The sequence below is a fragment of the Rhizophagus irregularis genome, chromosome 3, assembly GCF_026210795.1.
Source record: "Rhizophagus irregularis chromosome 3, complete sequence".
Taxonomy (NCBI): Eukaryota; Fungi; Glomeromycota; class Glomeromycetes; order Glomerales; family Glomeraceae; genus Rhizophagus; species Rhizophagus irregularis.
Genome location: NC_089431.1, coordinates 1,717,487 through 1,735,769, shown reverse-complemented (window position 1 = coordinate 1,735,769; position 18,283 = coordinate 1,717,487). Strand labels below are relative to the sequence as shown.

Here is an 18,283-nt window from a genome sequence, read left to right as displayed (position 1 = left end):
TTACTTGGCGGGTTTCTCAACCCGTAATAAATTAGCTATGAGAAATGATGAGGGGTCAACTTTAACTCTCAAAGTTGAGATAGCGAATCGTCGAGATATTCCATTCGTGTCATACGACATAGAAGAAGCCAAAGAGAATGTTAATAAAATCCCCCATTATGTTCTTCGAATCTATGGACATCTCGTTAATGGCCAGAAGGCAGTCGTCACCATTACTAGTATCAAGATATTTTTTGATATTCGCGTTCCTGAAAATGCAAGTATTCCTAAATTCTGGTCCAAAATAAAGCACTTACTCGCTACTAAAAAAGACAGCCAGGGGAATAGAGTAAACATGAATCTGATCTGAAGGGAGTGCATAAAGGCATATCCTATTCGTGGCTACCATGCGGAAAAAAAGTCTTATCTTCGCATCATTGCACCTAATAAAGATATAAGGTTCACTGCTCTCAATATCATTTCAAACTATAATTCGAAGGTCGATCAAGAAAATAGAATAGAAACCGCTTCAGATGATACGGGCACATATTACCGTAAAGTCGCAAGAAAGTATAGAATACCACTTTCCGGATGGGGTTAATAAGCGACTACAAATATAATTTCAGTGCACCTTATTATGCAAAATCCCAACATTGTCCGCATGCATTTTATGTTCACATTGGTAATTTCCAACCCATAGTTGATTTTGAACCACTTTATAAAATTTATCCATCTTCTCTCTTTTCTCGTGACCGAGCATTAGTTCTAACATGGGACATAGAAACATACGATTCGCGTGAGTTAGGTAATTTCCCACAAGCAGAAAATGATACAGCTCAAGTTTTTATGATCTGTATGATGGTTCACTGGAAAGATGACCCAAAACCACTAGAACAAATACGTCTCGTTGATGTTGAGACGGCACCAGATCCACGTTGCATGATCATCATATGCGGGAATCAGACCAATCTCTTAAAGGCATTTGCTCTATGTTGGAAATCTTTGCCCCAGACATCCAGCTTGGCTTTAACGATTCTGGATATGATTGGCCATTTATAGTGGAGAAGGCTACAAAATTAAAGGTTCTCGACTGGATGGTCCAACAAATGTCAGCAAATCTGCATAAGACAGCCAATATTCAATCCATCCTCATTTGGAATTATTTCAGTGGAACTGAAAAGCCATTAAGCAGTGGTTTCTTTCATAGGGACCAATGGGCGAAGAAAACGGACAGGAACTTCAGAAGAACAGAAGGTCGTGAATCTATTAACATCAAATTTGGTACCAATAATTTGAACTTTGAATCATCTTTTCTTAAGCTTCCCGGATGCGTACCAATTGACGTTTGCGCGAGTTTGTTGCAACTTTTCCCCCGTTCAGAGAGAAGATCACTCAAATACTTCTTAGAAGATTGTGGTCTCGACAGCAAAGCCGATTTACCTATAAGCAAATTATGGAAGTACTATTCAGAAGCGAGGGGTAGGATTTCAGACTCTTCCACTGAAAATATGCACGAAATAGCTAATTACTGTACCATAGACGCCTTACGTTGTCAGGAGCTCGCGGTCAGGCATAATATAATAAATGATTATAGAGAAGTTGCTTCGATAGCATATATAACTCTATTTGATACACATTATTATGCCATAAGGACAAAAGTATCCAACCTCTTGGGTGCTGAAGCATGGACCCAGGACATACTATTCAGCATGAAAACTTCCGATCAGAAAGCATCTGGAAGTTTCCGGGAGCATATGTTTTCCCGCCAGTAAAGGGTCTCGAAAATAAACGTCCTGTCACAGGTTTGGACTTCGCTTCCTTATACCCTAGCATAATTATGACTTACAACCTCTCACCCGAGAAGATGGTCTCAACACTTTCGGAAGTAGATGAGTTAGAAAGAGAAAATAAAGTACTCCACAATATCGAGTTCAAGTATAATGGTAATCCTATACGAGCCTGGACTATACGGCAATAAGCCTGATCAGAAAGGTCTTTTCCCAAAGATATTGGAGAGATTGGGGAGAATGCGAAATGAAATAAAAGCCCAGCTAAAGCCCATTCATCAGCAAGTTTTAAACAGGTGTATAAAGTGTTGAAAAACACCATGTGTTGCTTAACGCCAAAAAACGTAGGGAAACGAACCCTTTGTCAATCAACACCACTTAAAAATGTTTAAAAACGTGTAAAACAACACCCATTTAAGTGTAAAGCTACACATAGTAAAACAACGATAGTTTAAAAATGCGTATACAATGTATAAAAACGCGTATATTGATATTAAAAACACGTATAGCAATGGTAGCAATAGTATTTTTTAGTCATCGTACGATAGTTAACTTTAATTGTAGTATTAGTAATTTATTAACATATATATTATTGTATATTATTAACGTGTATATTTTAAAATTTTTAAATTGTAAAACATTGTAAATTTATTTATAGAATACAGTACAATACAAATACAATATCTAATCATGTAAAATTGTAAAAATTCATCCTCTTGTTATAATTGGATTGCCGCGGATTTTTAAGCGATTAACGTACTAAAATTCCGTTGACATAGCGCCCCTAGTGACACAACCATAACAAGGTGGAAATATGAACTTTCCCTCGATAATTATATTAATATTATGCTCCTTCATGATAAAAATCAAAACCAAATCTCGTCGTATGTGTCTTAACAACATCAAGTGGTTTAATATTCACATTGAGGATTGAGGAATTATCTTCCATTATTCATTCGCTCAAGGGTCGAAATAACCATCAAGCTGACCTACAAAAGAAAAATCCAGAGCGCCGAAAAGAAAATCTAGGCCTACAAAAAAGAGAAACGTTCAGTTAGAACGTTTCTTAAAGAATAAAATTAAAAAAAATAATTAAAAAAATGTAAGTTTCGAATATCGAAACTTACCATATCGGCATATCCAAGTCCCAAAGCCGAAAGAATCGATACCTACAAAAAGAAAAGAGAAAATTAAAAAAAAATAAAAAAAATAAAAATAAAAAACGTGTTTTATTCAAAACTTACCGATTCTTTGGGTTTTCCGTTCTTGGGAAGCCTACCCGAACCTATAAAAGAAAAAAGAAAGAACGGTTAGTAAACCGTTCATAATAATAAACAAAGAAAGAAAAAAAATAAAGATTCTTACGAATCTTTGGGTTTTTCCGTTCTTGGGAAGCCCACCCGAACCTATAAAAGAAAAAAGAAAGGAACGGTTAGTAAACCGTTCCAAAATATTAAAAAAAAAACAAAAACCAAAATTCGTACTCGTACTTACGAATCTTGGTTCTCCCGTTTGTCCGAAGTCCACCCGAACCTATAAAAAAGAAAGGAACGGTTATTAGTAACCGTTCATAATATTAAAAAAAAATAAAAAAAACAAAACCAAGATTCGTATATACTTACGAATCTTGGTTCTTTTCCGTTCTTCGGAACCAGGAAGCCGCCCGAAACCTAAAAAATAGAAGTAAAGAACGGTTATTAGTAACCGTTCATAATATTTTTTTAAAAAAAAAACAAAAAAAAACAAAACCAAGATTCGTATATACTTACGAATCTTGGTTCTTTTCCGTTCTTCGGAACCAGGAAGCCGCCCGAAACCTAAAAAAGAAAAGAACGGTTATTAGTAACCGTTCATTAATAATATTAAAAAAAAAAGAAAAAAAAAATTAAACCAAGATTCGTACTTATCTTACAAATCTTGGTTTTCCGTTCTTCGGAACTCGGAAGTCCACCCGCTGACCTAAAAGAAGAAAGGAAAAAAAAATGAAAAAAAATTACGAAACGTTAATAAGCATTTCGTTAAAAAATGTAATAAAAAAAATCGGAACGTTAGCCAACGTTCCGATTAAAAAAAAAATCAAAAAAAAAAGTTTCGAAACGTTAAAAAACGTTTCATTAAAAATGAAATACAAAAAAAATCGGAACGTTAGCCAACGTTCCGATTAAGAAAAAAATAAAAAAAAATGTATTTTCGAAAGCGTTAAAAAGCGTTTCGTTAAAAAAAATGAAAAATAAAAAAATCAGAAGCGTTAGACAACGTTCCGATTAAAGAAGTTAAAAAAAAAGAATAAATGAAACGTTTTTCAACGTTTCGTTAAAAAAGTAAAATAAAAAAATAATCGGAACGCCAACGTTCCGATTAAAAAAATTAAAAAAAATTGTTTCGAACGCTAAAAACGCTCCGATTAAAAAAAAGAAAAAAAAATATTTTCAAACGCTAAAAAACGCTTTGCTAAAAATGAAAAATCGGAACGCTAACCAACGCTTCGATTAAAAAAAATAAAACAAATATTTCAAACGTTAAAAACGCTTTCAAAATAATTTTAATGAAAAATCGGAACGCTTAGCCAACGTCCGATTAAAAAAATGAAAAAACAAATATTTCGAACGCAGACAACGCTCCGATTAAAAAAATAAAACAAATATTTCAAACGCTAAAAACATTTCAAAATATTTTTAATGAAAAATCGGAACGTTAGCCAACGTTCCGATTAAAGAATTTTTTAAAAAACAATATTTCGGAACGTTTTTCAACGTTCCGATTAAAAATGAAGTAAAAAAATTAATCAGAACGTTAGCCAACGTTCCGATTAAAATAATTTTAAAAAAAAATAATATTTCGGAATGTTTTTCAACGTTCCGATTAAAAATGAAATAAAAAAAATAATCGGAACGTTAGCCAACGTTCCGATTAAAAGAATTTTTAAAAAAATATTTCGAAACGTTAAAAAACGTTTCGTTAAAAAATGAATAAATAGTTTCGCAACGTTTCGTTGCGAAACTCACCAAACTTTTTTCCGTAAAAGGCTCATATCTCCGGAATTAATGACCTTATATTACGGAATTTATCCACTTATTACATTTTCTGTGAATGGATCCGTGAAGGCTCATTTTTACGGAGTTTTTATAGAAATAATGGATAAAACTTTTATAAAGGAAAGGGGAGAAAGGGGAGAACGAAAGGGAAAAGAATGAAACGAAAGGGAAGGGGAGAACGAAGGGGTAATGGGAAAACGAAAGGGAAGGAGAGAACGAAGAAAAGCAAAAAAAAATTAAGCTTTGCTAAAAAAAGCTTAATTTCTTTTTTTGCTATACCGCAGTCCGCAGCAGTAATCCAGTATCACGTGATACATGTGATATAGAGTACGGCCATTATAGTATTGACGAAATGATTTTTTTTTTAAATACTAATTTTAATAAATGTATATTATACTTAAATTAAATAGTACAGTGGTTAGATCGTGAGATATGATATTGTAAGTTGAGGTAACCGGTTCGGTTCCTAAGGTGAGTAAAAATAAATAAATAAATATAATTTAATTAAAATATACACATGTAATCATATATATGCGTTAATATACAGTGCGTTGAACAACAATGCATAATGTGTTGCACTACAAATTAGAGTTGAACGACGCGTATATTAACATTATGCGCTGATATACTCCAATATATGGGTGTTGATTAATATTGTTAATCATGTTGAACAACTAGCTGGTGTTGATCAACGCGTATACTGGTGTGAATCAACGCTTTTCAAACTTGCTGATGTTGGAAAGAAAAAGAAATATATGGGAAAGGTCAAAAGTAGAATGGATGGATCCCTTTGGGATCATGCCAGCGGATCTATCTCAATAGCGGACGCAATCAAAGATGTTTTGTCCTCGACGAAGAATGTGAAGAAGCGTGCTGAGATGGTTAAAATCTTAGATCCTTTTATTGATTTATCATATGATAATTTTATAAAAGAATACAGTTCTGTCTGCTTTGCCTATGATTCTTTAAATTCTAAGCAGAAAGCCATTAAATTGTATATGAATTCATTCTATGGTGTGACGGGCAGAAGTGGTTCCCCATTCTACATACTCGAACTTGCTGGAGGTGTTACTTTGGCTGGGCAAGAAATTATCAAACGTGTTGCAGAGTACGTTAGAAAGAAAGGCTTTAGGATAAAATACGGTGATACCGATTCCTTATATCTCATTTGTCCAGATTCCTGCTATGAGAAATACGAACTGGCTTATAATGATGGGGAGGGAGAAATCTCTAAACTAGAGTATTGGACTGAGATGGTCAAGACTACTATGGGTGTAATGGAAAAATTGCGCAATGATGTGAACACTTTCCTCAGACTCAAGACTAGGTCGGATTATCTTAAAATAGCCTACGAGGAAGTACTATTTCCAGTAGCGTTTACCGAAAAGAAAAAATATTTTGGCATTGACCATGAAGAGACTCCTAACTTCGAACCAAGAGAGCCTTTTATAAGGGGAATAGATACTGTGAAGCAGGGTAAATCCCAAGTTTTCAAAACTATATGGATCGTATTATGCGAAGGGCTATGGATATTAATAACGTCTAATCACTCCATGAGATTGTTGAAGACGTTCTCAGGGATGCTATAATTAATCATGAGCAGTGGAATTTTGAACAATTTATAGAGACTGACGCTTGGAAACCTGATAAAGATAACAAAGCTGTTCAGCGTTTTATAGGATGAATGAAAGGAAAATATGATACTAAGATTCTGGTACCAGGTGGGCGCTTTAGTTACGTAGTAACTCATCCAGATACGACTTTTGATTTACATGGTAGAAAGTTAGAACCAACTAAAGGCGAGAAAATGGAATTTGTGGACGTAGCTAAGGAATTGGGTAAGGAGTTAGATTTATATCATTATTACGAAAAAACTATCATTGGTCTCTGTGCCCGATTTATCATGTATGATAAAAGACATGAGCCGACCCCCTCAGATAAAATAATGCAAATTAAGGATCCGGATGAGAAATATAAGCAAATAGATGACCATGCTCAAAAGAAAGCCAAATCATGGCTTGAGGGTTTTGTGAAGGAGAATATCATAGTTAATGGTATTACTTCCAAGATAATGGTATCCCGTGGAAATGCTTATAAATGCGCCTATAGAAACGCTGTCATAGAAGCACAAGAAATGTTGTATCAAAAGATAGGTAGTTCATATGAAATATTTTATGGTAAATGGCTTAGCTATGAGATTTTCATGGCAAGCAACCCTATCGAGGTATTATGGGAGACATTTATGAAATGCGTTAGGAAAATTTCAAAAGATAAAAACCTCTCAGTAGATGACGAAATGAGGGAAAAAATATGCTCTGATTTTGCTCGATATCCTAGCGAGCTTGCAAAATGTATTGAAGAGTATAATTTATTCTTTCACAAATTGGTCTATCATATGCGTTATAAAGAGCATGTATCAATTCCAGAAGAAATCGGCCCAGTTTCATCCATGCGAAAAAATGAGATAATTGCTGACCTACCTGCCTTACCTCATATATCAGAAATTGGGGCATTAGACGACATTAATAATTTATGGTATTTCCATCTTGAGGATATAACTGGGTCAGAGGTGCTAGCAAAGTACTTAAATAGATAATATTGTTAAGTACTCTTAACGGGGTGTGGCAATTCCGGCTAAGAATCCATACAATATTATTTATATATATATATTTTTCTCTTGCAATAATACCGGCTAACTTCAATTTTTATCTTCAAACTTCTGACCTCCGATCATATAGCCTGGCCACGGATATGCCCGGAGATGATCATTAGTATTTTTCAGCTGGGGCCGGCCAAAAACATGTGATATACTCCGTGGCTAAGGCCTATTTTTGCGAAACGCCTTAACGGCTATTATGGATCACTAGTGTTTTTAAACATAAGTTTTATTGATATAATGGCTGAACTACGTGACCAAGTTTCCCAGTACATAGGCTTCGAACCCAACAAAATCCATTTCCCAATCACAGAAGATGATAGATGGTTATTTCGCAAAATAATAGCGGATCAGGAAGGGATGAGAGATATCGTAATGGATGACTATCAATATTTACTACAACACGGTCATAATGGTAAGGGAGGTAACCAGATCCATATTGGATGGTTATTTGCATGTACACTGGCTCAAGCTAAAAAGATATTAATAAATCCACCCGAAGATTTATCAAAAAAGGTATTAGCCCACATCCAAAGAAGATTCAGAGAAGTCCCGCTCGCGCCAGTACTTATACGGTAGTCGATTAGGTATTGAGATAATAAATATCTGGCCTATTTATATATTTTTCGTGTGTGAAATATCGATCATTTTTTTTATTCATACCCCATAGATTCCACCATTTCCTGACCACGAGCCATATAACCACAATCAGTAGTAAGGCAAGCATGGAATATGTTATCATCGGCAATATTAGAGAACTCGCAACGACAGGAATAGCCGGTGCTAGAGATATTTCTTGGGACAATGGTACTGCTTCTGCGCCACCTGATTCCAAAGGAATCCCCTCACTTGAAATTATTTGGGACGAAGTATTTTTCTTTAACGCTAACTGGTCCTTGAGGGACCTATTTTCCTCCATTAATTTTAATCGTTCTGAAGACCGGCTATCTATTTTCCGACTGGTTATCTCATGTGTTGCTTCTATCCCTTTTTCCATATATTCTATTGTATATTCTTTCGAATTACGGTCCTCATTCGCTCGTTCCAATTTAAGCCTGAGAGATTCTATTTCGGATGAGCTTATTTGGGCCGGCTCTTCTACCACCCCTCCCATTACATCCAAATCATGATATGTACGCTCTAGATCTATGTCCTCCAACTTACCTTCCAATTCGCGTATTTTAGTTTCAAGAGAAAGAATCTGGACCTTGTCAGCGGACGAAGCTTTCTGGGCCAAAGTCGCCTTTCTCTTCAGTGTTTTAATCTCTGATTTGAGCGATTGGATTTCAGCAGTATATTTGGCTTCAAGTCCACGTTGACTTTCAGAATGAGACTTCCGTTCAGAAATGAGTTGGGATCTAACTTTAGTACTGGACGTATTTAACTGGCTAATCTTATTTTCAATATCCTCCTCTCGCTCCGAATACTCTGAATTTTTAGCCAACAACTTTTCACAAAGATCATTAATTTCGGCTTTAGAACTAAGAGTGGTATACAATTTTTTTTCGAGCTCTTGCTCATACGCACTACCAAGCCGATGACCTTTATTATTAATATCTTTCAAGGTATACACATTGGTCATAGCCTTTTTTCGGCTTAGTTGCTAGTATATTAAAAAAAACATGCGATTGAAAATTTTTTACTTGGCAAATTTTTTAGACCGAATATATCGAATACACCGAATACACCGAATCTACCGAAAATATATCGATAATACCGAACAGAGATTAAACGAATACCGAAAAAATATCAAAAATATACCGGTAATTTTTCGAAAGATTTTTTTTTGTCTATTTGTAAAAAATGCTTCAGTATTTGCGTTCAGATGCAACCCCCTATCTGCTGAAGATATCCAGGATATTATTAAAGCTAAAAATTCAACGAAGCGGGCATCAGAAGTCATGGCTAACAAATACAAAATATCAACACGGCGGGTGTATCAAATTTGGAGAGGAGCTCACCTACCAATAGACCCTAAAGATATAAAACCACTGTCAGAAGAACCTGGTTCATATCAGCAAGCAGATCCTGTGGAATGCAATGTTATTTCTGGGAGTAAGGTAAAAAGACCGGAGGAAAGAAACCCAAGTCCAAATCCGTTAGAATCTCTGAACCATCTATTACCCAGAATCAGCCAACGTCTACAAGCCCAGAGGGTTCTGAAGGTTTAAATATTAGCAGAGAGGATCTGAATGCATTTTATGAAAAAGAAGCTAAGAGAGACGAAAAAAATAAAGCAGAGGTGAATAGACGTCTAGCCGTGTAGAAGATATTTCCCATTTAGTTTATCATAGCGTACTAATAATTTCTCACACAATTCGTTAAGATCCTCTTTAGACTTAAGAGCGCTAAATAACATTTTTTCGAGCTCTTCATAACTCACTTTTTTTTTAATGCGCCATCCTCACTTAAGTCCTGCGAAATGCAGTCTGGGGTTGACAGATCATCACATTCAGAAGTAGTGGTCGCACAATTCACCTCAAGCTTGTTCTTGACCTTATGCATACACTGGTAAAAAAATGATTTATTTTACACATATTTTACACATATCGGGTACTTAAAATGTAGAAAATCATACACAAATAATACACATATCATACACATATCGGGTACTAATATATATATCATACATATATCAGGTACCTGATAGGTATACTATATATATAAGTACCCGATATGTGTATGATATGTGTATTATTTGTGTTCTACATTTTAAGTACCCGATATGTGTAAGATATATGTAGGATATATGTAGGATAGACCATTTTTTTACCAGTGAAAGTGACTGGGATAATATAGTCCTTCCCATTAAGAGGGATCTTTAGCTCATTTGTATTCCAATCCACTGCGCATCCATATTTCTTTAGGAGTTGATTAGAAAATATTAGCGTTGGCTTGTGATAATCCACAACTACAAAATCTTCATAAATGATGCACCCAGGAGCTAGAGTAATAGGCAGATTGCGGACAATACCAATAGATTCAATCGGGACAGTAGCTACACCGCTAAGGTCATGTTTTTCAGATTTATCTATTTTGTCCTTAGTACGATCAACAATGTTTTTCGTTATAATTGGAGGCTCAGCTCTGGAGTCTAGAGTCATGGCTGGAATCTTCAAGCGCCTGATTTTGCACTTTATAGTGGCAACACTAGTTTTCGGCTCCTTCTTCTTGACGAAGTCGATCTCTATAGGATCATCTAAAGACTCCTCTTCCAGACTGGACTCATCCGAATCTTTTGAAGATGATGATACATCATTTTGGGATACTATCTTTGCCTCCGTAGAAGCCACTATCTGTTTGGACGCAATGAGACCAGAATCTTGGAAAAAATGTGGGGGAAGATTAGTTTAAGCTCACTATGAAGGACTTTACGAATAGTCTCCTCTAGTGGTATTTCTCTCAGCTTGGCACTAGACATCTCTTTAGAGGATAATTTCTCGGATTCACTCTCCTTCTTCACTTTTTTTTTGACTTAGCTATATGAACATTAAGATCACCATCAGAATCGGAAGAATCAGAGGAACTTGTATCAGAATCAGAACTATCACTAGAAGAAGTATCGTTTGAAGAAGAATCTGAATCTGGTTCTATAGCGAGATTGACCTTACCTTTCTTCGACTTCTTGCTTTTCTTTTTCTTCTTTCGAGGGCACTTACAGGAAGTATGTCCAAATCTACCATACTTGGTACATTTTTTCTTAACGGCACTTTTAACGGCGGAATTGATAGCATTTATTGTGGCACTATTTAGTGTCATACCAGCCATACTGTCAGTAATATCATCCACAGGGTCATAATTATAATCATCTTCAGGTTGCTTATTTGATTTTGTCCTTAGTAGCTCACTTAAAAATCATCTAATAATGTCTTCCCCTCTCTTATTGGCCGATTTTTTACTATTATCTAGAGTCTTAGTCGCTCGAGACATAGTCTCCTGCAATGATTTAATAGAAGATTGTAAATCGGTATTTTGATAAGCTGTTTGAGGCTGTGAGGAAGCCATTGTGGTTTTTATCAAGTCCTCGATTTCATTTTTAGTCATCCCACCCCCTGATCTGTTAGTATCTGCATATGGATTGGCTGTCGGAAAAATAGGAAGAGAAGATGGTACACTCTTTTGAGATAATGTAAATTTTTCCGCTTCAGCCAGAGCTTTTGTAATATTATCCTGTGTATCATAAAATTTAGCCATCATTCGAATATTATATTGGTTCATAGGATTTAAGCTACGAATAAATTGCTCTCTTTGCTGTTCTGGAGTCATTTCAGCCAATTTACCAACCTTTTTAATTCAGGCAGAAAACTGCTCAACTGACATATCACCTTGCATGAGCTGACCGAAAACTGTCGTCTGTTTTAAATGTTCTACGGTTGTATAGGCAGTATTGAGTAAGTATATAAGTTGACCAAGTGTGATGTTAGGTGCTATTGTAACAGCAGGAAAACCTCCACCAGCATTAGGTACCACTGGTGCATTAGCTTCAGGTTCGCCACCAGCTATGGACCAGTCTTCATCCCAAGTACCATTTGGAATAATATTAGCACCAGTTGCAATACCTGCACCAATTCTACCAATTTTGGCGGCCGCCTTACCTTGAAATTCTCCTGCAGTATTCAAAGCACCAACCTGACCACCACCATTTCCGGCGGCCAAAGCTCGAACAGCAGTTAAAGTAGCTACACCTAAATTATCTGAGATATTACTACATTTCCAATTCTTGCCTTTGATGTTAGTTTCATACCATTGCTTAGCAGGTCCTTCAAGGCAAGATATTAATAAACCTAAAGCCTCCGCTCTTCCGGTGACCTGACCTGCTCCAGGAGCTATATTTATTCGACTAGCTACTACATATCTTTGAAAGTCTCTGAGAAAGTCCTCTGGATCTTCTCCAGGACGTCCATAAAATATTGGGGGTCCATATCCTACCATTCCTATTTGTTGTATATTAGGTGGGTTATTCTGTAGCGCCAAAATTTGTCCCTGCAAATTTAAATTATTCTGGCGTTCTGCTTGGGTCTTATTTTTCCATTTCTCATATCTCTCATAAAGCCTGTCACGATTGTACTCCAATAAACCCATATCCCTTCTACATCGCTATAGGTGATGGGCATTTCGCTGATACAATAACTGTAAGGCAAATTTTTCTTGTACCAGTACACCTATACGGGTTTGCTTTCTTGCTATATTACCTATCATTCTATTTACCTGGTTTTGAGCATTGGTCCGCAACTGATGGAGATCACCAATAACATTAGCCATCCCACCTTCAGCAAGATCTCTTCACGTAATAGCAAGATCTCGCTCACCTTCTGCATCATAGCGCCTTCTTTGCTCACAGACTAAATCCTGATGCAAATTATTCTCTTTTTGACGTATCTGCCTTGTCGCCCTTTTAATTTGGTCTATTAGAATATCTCTGGTCATTGTCCTATTATTCAGATAACCATCTATAGCATTTGCTAGCTCTGTGATTGTGGCCATATTATCATCAGAATTATACAAGTCTGGAGAATTACCTCTTTCTGGTGAATTTTTTCGTGATAAGATGGTTCTGATTCGGCATCGCAATTTCTCTACCTGCTCCTCGGAATCTACTAACAGACTCTCTATACTAGAAATATGTTTTTCATTATCACGAATATCCTTCTTAGCTTGATATAGTTGCTTTTTTAGGCTGGAAATTTCAGATTTTAGCTCTACTATCTCCTTTTTCGAAGCATTCTCAAGACGTTCTATCTCACCACTAAGAGTTTGGATTTCTTGTTCACAACGGACACATTCACGTTCCAGCTCTCTGATCTGCTTTTCATTTTGGCAGTTACTATCAACTTCTGCTTGCAATTCACTACGAAGATGGTAGTTCTCCTCCTCCAGCTCAGCTTTATATTCTTCACATGTTCTTCTCTGCCTTAGATGGGGCCTCCGAAATGCCATTCTTTTTTGTGATTATAAAAGAGAATCAGAATGAGCCAACCACAAATCTTGATAGACCCTATTGAGGCTCAGAGAATTGAAAAAAATATCATATTGCGTGGAATATATTATCGCCCAACTGGCTATTATTCTAATCCCAAATCGTTAAGAGATGTATGTAAAAAAGAGGGGCACCAATTCCGCCTAAGTGAATGTAAAGATTTTTTAGAAAATCAAGAGTCATACCAAATTAATAAAACCTCTCCAAAATACATCCCTAGAGTCAGCTATGGACGAATAACACGTCCCAATTGCGTACATCAGTGCGATATACTATTTCTCACACATGATCGTTATAGAGGTAAAAAATATAAAGCAGTGCTTAATATAATAGACTGTGCCTCCAGATACAAAGCTTCAGTTCCACTTAGATCGAAGAAAAGTTCTGAGGTTGCTAAAGCATTTAGGAAAATATATGATGACCCTAGTAATCCTCTTACCTATCCTAAATTACTTCAAACAGATAATGGGCGAGAATGGATGGGCGAGACTTCCCGACTAATGCAAGAGCACAATGTTATAATTCGAGTGATTGGCCCATATAGTCATAGAGGACTTGCTTTTGTGGAGCGTTTCAACCAAACACTCTCAAAAATTCTATACAAAATCCAGTATGCTATTGAATCAATAACTTCTGATCCTCAATTAATAAGAGCATGGGTTAGATATATACCAGTAGTTATTGATTATCTAAATAATTATCCCACGCGCCTTATTCGAGAACCAGGATCAGAAAAGTGGAGACTCGAGCCAGTGAAAGCCATTGTATTATTAGATCGAGTAGAATCTAAACCATCTACAAAATATAAGCGCCCAGTTGGAAAAGATGAAATAGCATTAAAGAAAGGTGATTCTATCCGCTACCTACTTGCCAATGCAGAATGGGAAGGGGGTATGGAGAATCAGAAAAGAGCAACTGACCCTATATGGTCGCCTTCTATTCATAAAATTCAAAAAGTTGTTGTTATAAAGAATGAGCCAGTTTTATATTATCTCGATGGTGAATTTGCACCATCTCGCGGGTTTGTGCGAGAAGAACTTATGTTAATAGCTGATCCAGAAAGGGTTGGTCGTCCGCCTCAAAGCATATTGTCTGTACATATTGCATATGCTTCCCCTACTAATAGCGAGCTAGATCAAGCGAAGAATTATGCTAAGAAGCGCAATGGTCAATGTCTAGGAAAGACCGGACAAACAAATGGCCATAGCATATATCTTTGGTCTTGTAAGAATGGTGCGCATCAGTGGGAGTATCCATTAAAATATATTATGAAAAAATTTGAATGGTGTCCTCTTTGCCATCATACTACTGAAAGAACTGTACGATATATTTTTGAGGATTTGTTAGGCAAGAAATTTCCACCATGTAGGGGTAAGTTCTTAGATGGGCTACACTTGGATGGATATAATGAGAAATTGCATCTTGCATTTGAATTCCAGGGTCCTCAACACTATCATCACAATAATTTTTATCACCGGGGGAATGAAAATCTAAAATCACAAAATATGCGCGATCAAAAGAAGCGGGATATATGCAACAACCAAGATATATGCCTTATCGAAGTGCCATACACATGTGACCTTTTGCCTTTCATTAAGCATACACTGATCGAGAAAGGATTCTTGGATAAAGCGAAGGAATAGGTCCATCCCAGAAATTTTTTGGGCTAAGAAATTCATTTTGGCATAATATGCAATACTGTATGGAATTCTTTGTGTATAACGTTAATGAGATCCCCAGAAAATCTTTGGATCGAATGAAGGGTAATAAATATAGTCCAGATTGGCCTTTTCGCCTTTTAGTGACTGGAGGCTCACATAGTGAAAAAACTAATATGGTTATAAACCTTATTCTTGGCAACAAACTTCAGCGTATGTTTAAAGGCAAGAAGGGGAATAGATATATTAAAAATGATCACCTCGTATTGGTTGGAAAACATGCTGAGCCTAAATGGGAGCTGGTTAAAAATGCTTTCCATATTTTTGCAAATAGCCCTGACCCATATCGGAAGAATATCTCATTTCAAACAATAAAGGCCGAAAAAATTCCAGATATAAGCAAATTCTCCCCAAAAAGAAGCACTGTTATTGTTTTTGAAGATCTCTGCGCTGAATCAAAAAAAATACAAGAACGTATCGTCCCTTACTTTATTAGCGGTCGGCATCAAAACATCTCACCAATATATGTAACTCAGAAATATCAAGCTGTACTAAAGATAATTCGTGAAAATATCTCACATCTAGTCATGTTCCGAGGGAGTGGATCTAGAGAAGACATATGTAAGGTTGTGCGTCATCGGGCTGGGTGTGGGAGGTGCAAGCACCACCCACCTCCGGGTCTACGACCCGTCGCAGTACCTCCTTCCCCCTTACGGGGGATCAGGAATCCCCTATATCTGTCACCATCTGTCAATAACATCAGTCATATAACAATATACTAAAAAAGGATAAAATAAGGGAAAAGAGAGGAAAATACGATAGAATCAGAGGGTATGACAGATATGACGGATATGACAGACGTTTCAGAAAAATCGGGAGAGGGGTATCCCCAGAAAAAAGTTTTGATTTTACCCCCCAGATCTGTCATTCTGTCATAGTTCTGTTATATGATCAGGATTCCGTCTAATAATCTGTTGGAAGCAATGAGATAGCAAACCAGATAAGTTAGCAGGTAAGCCCCTAGAAGGTCTATAAAGCCAGTAAGACCAACCCCGTCCCGCCCCATCAGAAAAAATAAGTAATTGAACAATGGGTATACCATAAGTAACCTATAAGGACAGATAACATGTATACCCCGCACGCAGTATCAGTAATCCCCGAACTTGTAAGCCATATCCTGGAACACATTCCAAGTAGCAATTTCGGGCTATATCTTTTAAAAGTCAGCCCAATCTGAAAAGCCGAAGCTGAACGAGTACTCTGGAAGCGGCATAAAAAAGCTGAGGAGGCATACGACAGGGCAGTAGAAAAGAAGGAAAAAGCAAATGATGCTCTTGGCCAATCATTGGATGAGGAGGGTATCCTCCGTGAACTTGAATGGGAGGCATATCAAAAGGCTTGTAAAGAGTTAACGGACACTAGAAAAGAGCTAACTATAGTAAAAGGAGCTCTTGAGCGGTTTGGATTTCAGATATATGTAGTTTGAAAAAGGGGAAGGGAAGATTTAGAGCAGTCGTAAAGGTTCGTGGTTTATATTTTTTTTTTTACCCCTAGAAGATAACCAGATATAACCGGAGGACCGCAGAATCGCAGGACCACAGGACTACAGGAGGATAACCTGGTAGGAGTGCAGATCTTTGGAAAAAATATTCGGCAATTGAAGATTAGGTAACTATAAATTAGTACTCGATTTGATAGAACAAAAAATGACTGCCCAAACTAGCACTCAAGCTCAAGTTATCCCCAAGTTCGGTGAACAGAAGAAGGCTTTTAGTATTGATGAGCTTAAACGGCTCATTAACGCTGCAAAAAATATGAGGGATCTCAATCAAGCTAAAGGTTATTTTTGCAGTTACTTTATCCCCTGCTCCAACCCACATGGAGTCTTCATGTGGCGATCAGAAATCAAAAACCTCGAGCACATCCCTGATAAAAATATTAATAAACTTATCCGTCCAATTACCAAAGTCTTTTACACACAATCTGAACAGGGTCCTTCACAAAAGGTTGAATTTAATATCAACAAATGGTTTATGATCGAATATAGTACTGTATGTGTAGCTACCTGTGACCCTCAAAAATCCCGTATCTTTAAACTAGGTGGCCAACTTTATCTCAATATCTTTCCAGGATTCCTCCATATCCTGTGTCCGATATCCACTTTTGAATCTACAACCCACCTCGCGGTTAAATTTATCTTCTCCCACATAAAGGATATCTGGTGTTCAGGCGATTGGAATCTTACTGAGTATATCATAAAGTGGTTGGCCGGTGTGGCAGCTGGAAGGAAAATGTATTCGATTCTCTACCTGAAATCTGGACAGGGTTGGGGTAAGAGTATTATAACAAATTTCATTCAACGTAGTGTTTTAGGTACTCAACTTGTTTATAAGACCAGCGATCCTCAAACGATTCTTGGAAGTTTCAATGGGCAATTACAGGGTAAGGTTCTTCTCCTCCTCGAGGAAATGCCTACAGAAAAAAGCCAGTGGAATAATCTGTATCGATCGTTGAAGGATAAGGTAACAGGCGATATAATGGAAATCCATGAAAAATACAAGACGCCAACACATTACAAAAACTTTATATCCACCATTGTACTCACTAATGAAAATGCTCTCAGAGTGGAGAATAACGATAGGCGTACAGTGTTCTTGGATGTGTCACCATCCCGCAAGGGAGACCTCAACTACTTTAAGAAACTCAGTGACGCTATGAAATACCCAGGCGCCAGTGAGGCATTCTATGCTTACTTGAGAGCCATTGCAGACGCTTACCCAGACTTCAATGGGAATCCACCACCTATGACAACATCTAAGCAGGATCACATCATATCGACTCTTCCACCCCTATTTCAATTCATAAAGGACACTTACCTCATAGTAAAAAATCATATAACCAACCTACCTGTTCAAGAATTTTATAGGGTATATACTTCATACTGTGAAACTCATTGCATCTCACCATTATCAAAGATAAACGCTTCTAGAATCCTATCAAATGAGTTGAGTATAAATAGTAATCGGACTTATATAAATAAAAAGTTAACCCGAGTATATAGCATATCCAGGGAGGATCTTTACAAGAAATACCTTGGCAAAAAATGGATCCATGAAACAGATGAAATCAATATAGAAGGAATAGATATAGAAACTCCTGAGAAGCCCGCATCTGATCCAAATGCCTTGGAG

At 36.8% G+C, this 18,283-nt stretch overlaps 11 protein-coding genes across 11 annotated transcripts; 5 read left to right on the top strand and 6 right to left on the bottom strand.

Moving 5' to 3' along the window:
* Positions 1-1,821: 1,821 nt before the first annotated feature.
* On the bottom strand, positions 1,822-2,088 carry OCT59_020449 (uncharacterized protein; the record flags this gene model as incomplete). Its single annotated transcript, XM_066149192.1, has 1 exon — positions 1,822-2,088. One exon carries the CDS (start codon positions 2,086-2,088, stop codon positions 1,822-1,824), a length of 267 nt encoding a protein of 88 aa, XP_065990129.1.
* Positions 2,089-5,556: 3,468 nt separating this feature from the next.
* On the top strand, positions 5,557-6,390 carry OCT59_020448 (uncharacterized protein; the record flags this gene model as incomplete). The annotated part of the gene is made up of 1 exon (XM_025329538.2): positions 5,557-6,390. The coding sequence occupies one exon, from the start codon at positions 5,557-5,559 to the stop codon at positions 6,388-6,390; it is 834 nt and encodes a 277-aa protein (XP_025167451.2).
* Positions 6,391-6,746: 356 nt separating this feature from the next.
* Positions 6,747-7,397, top strand: OCT59_020447 (uncharacterized protein; the record flags this gene model as incomplete). Its single annotated transcript, XM_066149190.1, has 1 exon — positions 6,747-7,397. One exon carries the CDS (start codon positions 6,747-6,749, stop codon positions 7,395-7,397), a length of 651 nt encoding a protein of 216 aa, XP_065990128.1.
* A 984-nt stretch (positions 7,398-8,381) lies between these two features.
* On the bottom strand, positions 8,382-9,039 carry OCT59_020446 (uncharacterized protein; the record flags this gene model as incomplete). The annotated part of the gene is made up of 2 exons (XM_066149189.1): positions 8,382-8,401; positions 8,484-9,039. The coding sequence occupies 2 exons, from the start codon at positions 9,037-9,039 to the stop codon at positions 8,382-8,384; spliced, it is 576 nt and encodes a 191-aa protein (XP_065990127.1).
* A 319-nt stretch (positions 9,040-9,358) lies between these two features.
* Positions 9,359-9,723, top strand: OCT59_020445 (uncharacterized protein; the record flags this gene model as incomplete). The annotated part of the gene is made up of 2 exons (XM_066149188.1): positions 9,359-9,517; positions 9,586-9,723. 2 exons carry the CDS (start codon positions 9,359-9,361, stop codon positions 9,721-9,723), a joined length of 297 nt encoding a protein of 98 aa, XP_065990126.1.
* Positions 9,724-10,278: 555 nt separating this feature from the next.
* Positions 10,279-10,878, bottom strand: OCT59_020444 (uncharacterized protein; the record flags this gene model as incomplete). The annotated part of the gene is made up of 3 exons (XM_066149187.1): positions 10,279-10,318; positions 10,395-10,749; positions 10,818-10,878. The coding sequence occupies 3 exons, from the start codon at positions 10,876-10,878 to the stop codon at positions 10,279-10,281; spliced, it is 456 nt and encodes a 151-aa protein (XP_065990125.1).
* Positions 10,879-10,916: 38 nt separating this feature from the next.
* On the bottom strand, positions 10,917-11,225 carry OCT59_020443 (uncharacterized protein; the record flags this gene model as incomplete). The annotated part of the gene is made up of 1 exon (XM_066149186.1): positions 10,917-11,225. One exon carries the CDS (start codon positions 11,223-11,225, stop codon positions 10,917-10,919), a length of 309 nt encoding a protein of 102 aa, XP_065990124.1.
* Positions 11,226-11,312: 87 nt separating this feature from the next.
* Positions 11,313-11,723, bottom strand: OCT59_020442 (uncharacterized protein; the record flags this gene model as incomplete). Its single annotated transcript, XM_025328506.2, has 1 exon — positions 11,313-11,723. One exon carries the CDS (start codon positions 11,721-11,723, stop codon positions 11,313-11,315), a length of 411 nt encoding a protein of 136 aa, XP_025166327.2.
* Positions 11,724-11,750: 27 nt separating this feature from the next.
* On the bottom strand, positions 11,751-12,389 carry OCT59_020441 (uncharacterized protein; the record flags this gene model as incomplete). Its single annotated transcript, XM_066149185.1, has 1 exon — positions 11,751-12,389. The coding sequence occupies one exon, from the start codon at positions 12,387-12,389 to the stop codon at positions 11,751-11,753; it is 639 nt and encodes a 212-aa protein (XP_065990123.1).
* Positions 12,390-13,719: 1,330 nt separating this feature from the next.
* On the top strand, positions 13,720-14,899 carry OCT59_020440 (uncharacterized protein; the record flags this gene model as incomplete). Its single annotated transcript, XM_066149184.1, has 3 exons — positions 13,720-13,734; positions 14,046-14,805; positions 14,874-14,899. 3 exons carry the CDS (start codon positions 13,720-13,722, stop codon positions 14,897-14,899), a joined length of 801 nt encoding a protein of 266 aa, XP_065990122.1.
* A 1,282-nt stretch (positions 14,900-16,181) lies between these two features.
* Positions 16,182-16,578, top strand: OCT59_020439 (uncharacterized protein; the record flags this gene model as incomplete). Its single annotated transcript, XM_066149183.1, has 2 exons — positions 16,182-16,185; positions 16,334-16,578. 2 exons carry the CDS (start codon positions 16,182-16,184, stop codon positions 16,576-16,578), a joined length of 249 nt encoding a protein of 82 aa, XP_065990121.1.
* Between the last annotated feature and the right edge of the window lie 1,705 nt (positions 16,579-18,283).